This window comes from Pagrus major, chromosome 5, assembly GCF_040436345.1.
Source record: "Pagrus major chromosome 5, Pma_NU_1.0".
Lineage (NCBI taxonomy): Eukaryota > Metazoa > Chordata > Actinopteri > Spariformes > Sparidae > Pagrus > Pagrus major.
Window position 1 is genome coordinate 620,491 of NC_133219.1, and position 9,159 is coordinate 629,649.

Genomic DNA, 9,159 nt, shown 5'->3' on the forward strand with positions numbered 1-9,159 from the left:
TGTCCAGACATACATTTAATTAATAAATTTGGTCAGTTTTCTGGATACAGTATTAATAATGCAAAATCTTCTATACTTTTCTTGAACAAAGACGAAAAAACTAATCCACTTATAAGTACACCCTTTTTTAATGCGAGGGAGGGCTTTACCTATCTTGGAATTAAGATTACCCTCTAAATTAATACAGTTGTTAAAGCAAACTATGACCCGTTGATGAGAGAGGTACAGGACTTACTTGAAAAATGGACAACAATGCCAATATCAATGATTGGCCGGATCAACATAATTAAGATGACTATCTTGCCGAAATTCTTATATTTGTTTCAATCACTCCCAATACCACTGCCAAAATCCTTTTTTAAAGAAATCAATAGTGCATTTTGTAGGTTTATCTGGAACAACAGAAAACCTAGACTAAGACTCAGATTATTGTATTTGCCATATGATAGGGGTGGGTTACAGATGCCCAGTTTACAGTGGTATTACTGGGCCGCTCAGCTGCGCAGTGCTATGTTTTATTTTGTCACACACTCTTCTCTAGCATGGGTTTATATTGAACAAGCATCAATACCTAAGCTGCCATTAAGCCTATATTTATATTCAGCAGATTTTAAAACTTTAAAGAAAAAAACAACAAATCCCTTCCTTAAAAACTCTATTGATATATGGTTTAAAGCTCATAGACATATTGGCGATACACACCCCATCTCTCAATTTTCACCTATTTGGGATAATGTGCGGTTTACTCCTGGCAGGGCAGATGGTGGTTTTCAGGTTTGGGCTGACAGGGGGGTGCAAAAAATTGGAGACTTATATGTTCAGGGCACTTTACTAACATTTAATGACCTTTGTTTAAAACATTCAATTCCAAAAAAACACTTTTTAAAATACTTACAAATGAAGCACTTCATCTCATCAAAGCATCACCAGGCTACACATGAGCCGCCGCTGTCCTGCCCTGAGGGCATTGTGTTAAAACATATGAATGGGAAATGGCAAATTTCTACACTATATACATCACTTGTCTCGCATGATGAGGAATCTAGTCACGATAGAAGGAGGGCATGGGGTTTAGATCAGTGGCGGCTGGTGGAATTTTCTCCAGGGGGGGCTATAACTCCAAAATAGACATATACAGTAGCAAAAAGCAAGCAAACATGTACTAAGGTATTGAATTGAATTTATTTTCGAACGTGTGTGAAATGAAAAGAATCTATCTATCTATCTATCTATCTATCTGTCTATATATATATATCTATATATATCTGTCTAATATCTATATATCTATATCTGTCTATTATATATATCTATATCTATATCTGTCTAATATATATGTATATATATATATATGTATATATATATATATGTGTGTGTATGTGTGTATATATATATATATATGTGTGTATGTGTATATATATATATATGTATATATATATATATACATATATATATATCTGTCTATATATATATATATCTGTCTATATATATACTGTATATATATAGACAGATATATATATATAGATATATAGACAGATATATATATATAGATATATACACACATAAATACAACTCTCTAGTGTACAAGACCTCTAGTGTTCTACTTTTTGTACATAAATTTTGCCCTTCTATCCTTGAGAGAGGCAAATTTCTCAATGACTCTGTGGTTAAAGTCGGGGATGGTTTTGACAAGTTTCTTCTCCATAGAGAGCATGGCCAATGCATTGAGACGATCCTGTGACATTGTGTTCCTGAGGAAGGTCTTGATTCTCTTCAGTGTTGAGAAGCACCTCTCAGATTCAGCAGTGGTCATAGGAGTTGTGATGATGATGATCTTCAGCAGAGCCACAGTCTCTGAGAAGGTGTCCTGAAGATTGTTCCCCATGAAGAGATGGTACAGAGCCACAGCACCACTGCAGCTCTTGAACTCATCATTGCTGTAGATGAGAGCCAGTTCAGTTTTCAGCTTGTTCTTGTTCAGCAGTGGGTAAGCCTCCATGGTGGTGTTCAGTGCTGCTTCAGGGAACTGGCTGTGGTACTGCTGGAATCTGTCTGCCTGCAGCAGTGTAGCACTGATCAGATGCTTTGTGAAGGCAAATCTGTGTTCTGCATGGCCCAAGATGGTGTCACAAACCTAAAAAAATGAATGCACCAATTTAATACAATATGGAGATGGCCATAAGTCAGCTTTCTAATATATGATTTAATATATAAAAACAATTTATTTTATGAATATATGTGTTCATTTAATAGCAACAATGCAAATTAACATTGCACCTCTATAAAAGTAGACTATTATATAGGGCCTATTCTAAGGTGTGTTCCCCACTTTCTCACAATATAGCACTACTATGATTAAAAACACTGTAAAAGACCTACACCACACATTTAGCTTCTATCTCACCTCTGTAACTACCCTCTGAAGATCACCTGGGCCCAGTATGCGGCGTTTCTTGGCCAGCTGAGATACACTGCCACTGTGTCCTCCACAGAGAGTAGGGAGGGAATCTCTGAACAGAACCAGAAGAGAAAAGTTCATCTTTAGTTGCCAGGTAAAATAACAAGAAATGTAAAAGCATAATAGAGATTAACACAATATCAGTAATATTAAACAGCACAAGATACACATTAATTTACCTGATCTTTTGTATGTTGTCTGTGAACTGCTGCATGATTCCCTGAACAAAGACTGAGTCGATGGTCCGTATCTGGAGCTGGCTGTAGAGAATGTCCACGAGGCATGATGAGATGGAACAGTTTCAGGAAGAAGCTGAAATGATCATCCTCCAGCAACCTCACAAACCCTCCAGCTTCTCTCACAGTGGTAGGATCAAACTCTCCTGAGTCCCTGATGGTTTCAAAACACTGGAGCAGGTCTTCTTTGTGTTCAAAAACAGTGTTCACAGCTCGGCTATGAAAGTTCCACCCTGTGCTTGCTCTTGGGAGTCTGTGGGCCACCACTCTATCGAGCACGCTGGTTCTCTTAGGAGATCTTGAAAAAAAGCCAGAGAATCCAGCCAGGTCTGAGAAGAAATTACTCACTTTTGGGATATGGGAAGTCACCTGCTGCATGATAAGGTTAAGTTGGTGAGCATAGCAGTGGACGTAGTGTGCATTCACATAGACGTCTTGGACTTTCTTCTGCACACCACCTGTGGCTCCTCTCATGACACTTGCACCATCGTATGCTTGGGAAATGAGCTTGCTCTTCTGGTCATCAGGGAGAATGGAGCTCAACCTATCCAGAAGTGCTGTGGCGATGGAATCAGCTGTGGCCCTTTGGAGAGGTATGAACTCAAAAAACCTCTCTTGGACATCATGGGCCTTGTCAATGTAGCGGGTCACAAGCACCAGCTGACACTGAGTGGAAATGTCCATTGTTTCATCAGCCTGGATGGAGACAAAGTCTGCACTCCTGATTTCTCCAACGATGCACTCTCTCAAAACTGACAGCATGCAGTCAAGGAGTTCATTCTGTACAGTCTTAGATGTCCCCTTAAACACAGTGGCAGTCTGCAGGTGCTCATGTAGAACTGTATCCAGTGATGCTACAAAATCCACCAATCCTCTAAAAACACCAGGATTTTCTGAGCCTTCACTTTCATCATGGCCACGCAGGGCAAGTTCAAATGCACCACAGAACTTGACACAGTCTATTATTTTAGATAGGATGTGCCTGTTTTTGTCAACCTCCTCATTATGCTTACGGATCCCTATCCTGTAGCCTTCATCAAGCTGAGATGAAATGTTTATTTTGCCAAACATGGCTAGTCGCAGTGCATTTTCCATGTGGATCCCAGTTTGTTCATGCTTCTTTGCCTTTTCTGAAAAGTGCTTTAAATCAGTCATACCTGTCTTAATCCATGCTGGGTCAGATCCTGACGTTTGAAAAAGGAGGCGGGGAAAGCAGAATAAAGCATTAGCCTCGCCACATGCAGCTAGCCAAGCCTTGTTGCTAAACCAGGTCCTGGAAAAAGACCGGGTGTATTGTCTCCCTCTATCCTTGGACTGCTGATTAATTTTGATGTTCGGCTGATCAGGTCTGCGCTCTTTCACGTCGTGCTTCTCCTGATACGTTCTCCTTTCAAAAGGTGTTGTCTGAAGTGACTTCACTGAATTATCTAGTCTCTCTTTCTCCATTTTGCTCTCTGTCCGATCGTCTCCAACTCCCGCGGCTCGACCTGTCAATCAGCCGCACTTTATGACAGGCGGCTGTGACATCGGCCCCATGGCGGGAGGGCGGTGGTATGTAAATCCAGCTGCATTCAGCTCTGGGCGCAGGTGAGGTGCGCCCCAACATGGTCCTATCTCTCGCATTGAAGAGGAGCTACTGCGCATGTACAACTTTTAACGAGAGTCTATGGGCAAAGATTTTTGCGGCCCAGGGCGGAAACACGTCACCGATCAGACAGCACAGATGAACGAAACAACTTTACTCATCATATTAACTATATATTTAATTTTCTCATCAAAAAAAATATATAAGCTTCATGTATTTTGAAATATTTTTATTTTATTATTTAATTTTTATTTAAAAAATGTATGTCTTATTCAAGGTAATGTGGGGAGTGGTGAGTGGTGGGGCGGCGCCCTAGCGCCCTCTATTGGCCAGCCGCCACTGGTTTAGATTTTAAGGAAGATATTGAAGAAGCTGAGTGGGCGACAGCTTGTTTAAAAGCTCAATCACAAACCATTAATACTCGAATGAAACTGCTACAACATAAGTGGTTAATGAGGACATACATAACCCCTGAGAAACTCAATAAATGGTCCCCTGGCATTCCAGATACATATGTGAAATGTTTGACTGAGAAAGGTACTTTGATTCATTGTGTATGTGAATGTCCTAAGCTGGTAGCTTTTTGGAAAATGGTTGTCCGCACTCTAAGTAAAATCACAGGTATTCAGGTACCCTGCGTAGTAAAACTTTGTATTTTAGGGATATACCCAGATTGCTTTTCTGTTAACTCTAAGTGTAACGCCAGGTTCAGACAGGATGGCTAAGCGCCGCGCTCAGAAATTCTCGCGCGAGCCACAGCCTTCTGTTCACACCAGACACGAATTTCTCCGCGCCAGTCGGCATACGGTTCTGCTCCTCGGCTGTTCTGTAGACACACTTGGAGCTGTTTTTTCACCATAGGAAAGTAAATAACCACATGAAATTACAACGCCATGTTTTCCTGACAACTGTAAATGTATGTCCACTTCATAGTAATGAGTAGTTTTCTGTCAATCGGGGTGTTTAATTATCGAAAATAGTTTTATTTTGAAATTTGTTTTATTTTGAAAATCGACCGGATTCTCTCGTTGTTGCTTTGTTTGACTTCCTGCCCGGCTTGACCATGGATGTATTAGTTGTTCGCCTGGCGCATACGCCGAAAAAGTTTCTGACTTCCGGGTTTACTTCCGCGTTATGGGGCCCATAGAGCATGCGCAGTTGAGTCACCCCCCATGATGCTCTGGGGCCTCCCATCATGCCCTGGGGCAATGAGAACGAGCAAACCGCGTTCTGAACAAGCGCTGCACGCTCATGAGTGCTTGTGGATGAGTTTGACTGGTAATGACAAATCTACACAATCAAATGATGGATTTATAGGGCACATCAACCGGTGATGAAAGTCATGGTTATAGACTATACGTGGTTAATTTGTGTTGTTTTATTTTTTTTAAGTAAGGATAAAACCTTGTTCTCCGCTGTTTTCCTAACCCTCCTCCCGGTCGTATGCATTTGTTTTCAGTGAAGTCAGTCGGTGGATCGATGGATTATCATATACATGTTATGTTGTGTGTATTTGTGTAGTCTGATCTGTCATAAACAACAGATCACATGTTACGGGGCGCGTTTGTGTCGCGGACTCACGGTGCCACAGAGATGGGAGCTGAGCCTGTGGCCAGAGCGACTGTCTGTGACACCGCCCGGTCCCAAGGCCCTGATCGCAGGGTTGGTTTTTAGCCACGATATGGAAGGAGCCTCCACTCTCCCTGTAACAAGTTACAAGTCATTTATCTACCATCACAATTAGTCTGAAGCTGTTTAATGAAGGTAAAAATGAAACACAAGATAAATACCCTGCATAGTTCTTCTCTGTGCGACTCTGATCAGAGTGGCGTCCTTAGCAACGGGCCTGGCAACCGACTGCAGGAATTACTTTATCTGTTGTTATGACTCCTATCTCTGGTAGATAGGTGGTGTTTTTTCTGTTCACTCTCCATATTCAACCTTTAACACACTGCTAACTCCTAACCCCCATGCAATATTTTAATACACCCACTCTTACTCCAAACAAAGATTAAGCTTTCCACCATCTACACAAGACATCTCTCACCGATATAGTCCCTCCTGGAACTATAAAGAGGTGTCTGGCCCCCGGGGAAGCCTTCTGGCCAAAAACCCTGGAGCACAGAGGACAGTTTAGTGTTTCATACTGTACACAATGACTCAACTAAATGCACACACGTATGGCACTATATTCTACACATGTAAGCCACAGTAATTATGGCACATGTTCCACCAAATACTAACAAAGTGATACACAATGTCCAATCTCCCTCTATTCAGGATCCTGACTATCTCCCTTTCAGGCGGAGCTGGTGTGATGTGTAAACAATGTTGTGTGCGAATCCAATAAAGTGCGAATATCTCTACCGAAGTGCAAGTGCCATTATTCATGTACATTGTTAAGTTGATTGTGCATATATGTATAAAAAATAATTGTAAAATATTTCCAAGGCTCAAACAAATCTGTCCCAAGTAAAAATTGTTTAATTTGTGATTACAGTCTGCAAAACTGAGAATAGTTTGTAAGAGCCAAGTGAGAGTATAACATATGTAACTGCATGTTGACTGTTGTTTACTTTCTTTAAATAGAGAATGCTTTGACATTACGTAAGTAAGATGTGCATTTCTTAATTAATTAATTTTATATTTTTCTGTTTTATTATTCATCTTTATTATTTATTGCGTTGTAGTTTATACTTGCATCATCATCAGTATGCTCTGCTGCAGATTGAATAATTCCAGGCCATCAGACTGAGACGGTTCAAACCGTAATAAAAGGTCGTTATGATAGGATGAAAAGGATATTGAACATCAGTCAAGGTGAGACCGAGACCCTGGTGACACATCACCGAAACTATCACATGCATGGTAAATAACTTCGACTTTAACACAGCAATGGCACTGGCAGTAAGTGAAAATGCGGTCATTAAGCGGGTAATTTAACGCCAAAATACCTTTAGAATTGCATTTAAAAATACATGCCATTAAAATATGAAACTTGTATCACAACTCTGTCTCGAAAAAAACTCATCCTGGAGTCATTTAATTCACTTTTCCGACCACGTTTAGCCCCGTTCAGAGCAGAGTTCACGCACACAGCTGTGACGTCACCATGGAAAATGAGACTTTGGGGGGGCTTTTCTGGCCTTTAGAAAACTTTTTGACGGTTTAAAAGTCCATGACTTAAAAATATGGAATACAGAGATTAGCAATTAACAGTGGTTACAGCTGGAGGCGCTTCCTATGTGAACGACACAATTGGTTAACATGGGCGCCGAAATGAAAATGGCTCAGCTCCTCGGCGCTTCGGCGTCCTGTCTAAACCTGGCGCAGCTGTCAGTTGACTCAACATTCATTTGAGTTGTACTGTGTGTGCGCGCGCTCGTCTGTCTGTCCGTGCACATGCACCTTAAGTGCCTCTTAAAGATTTCACATTTCTACCTTGTTGTGATGAATTACTGGAGAAAAGACGAGTACTGTGTGAGGAACAAGGTTTGGGTCTTCCCAGGGGTGTCGCACCCGTGGGGGATGTGGATGTTTTAACACCCACACTTTTTCTGCAGTTTTCCGCAGTTTTGCACAAACGCCTTACTACAGTCGCTCAGTTTCTCTGGCCGCTCTCTGTTTGCGCTGCGGATGCCTCCTCCCCCCCTCCCTCTCCTGTTGTTGTTTCAAACATGACACCGGCTTTCAGTGTGACCGGCTGATGATTGGCTGTTCCGCCTTAAGTCCTGCCTCTCTTGCTGTGTTAAGCTTAGTTTATGCTTCTGCGTCATGTCGACGCCGTACCTACGCCGTCGACATGACGCCGTCGTTGAGCATTCGAAGTTCTGCGTCGAGGGTCCGCGTTGCTCTGCAATTCACCGCCATGCCGCCAGGGGGGTGTGGCTGTGTGGCTGTGTGGTTTCAGGGGTTATAGCCGAATCCTTGCTTTTTCTTCCGGTCACAGTAAACAACAGTAAACAATGGCGACCGAGGTGGAGCAGCTGTATTTGGAGTTGGATCAATATTGAAGAGCAAATGCTTATATTGTAAATGTTAAAGCGCAGGCGACAGAGAAGACGTTTGCGGAGGTCGTCTGTACGATCGAGAAAAGCAACTGCCGGAAATTACGTTCTGAGCGGACCAATCACAGCGCTTGCGGTCCGCGTCAACGCGACGCGTAGTTAGGATTTTTTGGAGGTGCACGTCAGGCTACGGCGTAGGGGTCTGCGTCGACGGCGTAGCTACGGCGTAGGTACGCCGTAGGTACGCCGTCGACCTGACGCAGAAGCATAAACTAAGCTTTAGATTTATCGTTCAGCTCGTGCTGAGGAGGCGGGAACTAGCCATAGATACATACATAGACGCTTCACTGAGCGCTGAATCGTACGTCGAAGTCAGTGGAGTGAACTTTAGAAAGCTCCTTCTACAAAGTGGTTTAAGTTAATGCCTCTCATTTACACATTCAAACACGTACGAATATATCTGGGAAACAGACAGGTACCAAAAACAACGTATGTAACGTTCTCTGATGATTATAAACTCCTTATATGTTTAGTAAACAGGTAGGCACCCAACCCACGTATGTATTTTTCTAATGTTTTTATGAGTGTTTACAGCTGCCAATGTATGTAACTCTGTTACTGTGATGATAAATATTGAATCTGTGTCTATAATAACCAGATCCTGACATGTAAATGTAATGTCTGTGGGAATAAAAAGCACTGATGTTTACATTACATTTTACATTTAACTGATTTTGATGAATCGTTTTTATATCCAGTGATTTTAACTACTAAAAATGACAATCATGGAGACAAAAAAATAACAAAGTCTGCAAATCAAAAATCAAAAAATAAGACACTGCAATTGGCTGGCTGGCTTTTACATAGAGCAGGTCA

General features: G+C 41.7%; 1 protein-coding gene across 1 annotated transcript; it reads right to left on the minus strand.

Moving 5' to 3' along the window:
* Window positions 1-1,597: 1,597 nt before the first annotated feature.
* Window positions 1,598-3,786, minus strand: LOC140996759 (zinc finger MYM-type protein 1-like). Its single transcript, XM_073467241.1, has 4 exons — window positions 2,801-3,786; window positions 2,635-2,715; window positions 2,402-2,507; window positions 1,598-2,131 (listed from the first exon to the last, which is right to left on the minus strand). The coding sequence occupies exons 1-4, from the start codon at window positions 3,784-3,786 to the stop codon at window positions 1,598-1,600; spliced, it is 1,707 nt and encodes a 568-aa protein (XP_073323342.1).
* Between the last annotated feature and the right edge of the window lie 5,373 nt (window positions 3,787-9,159).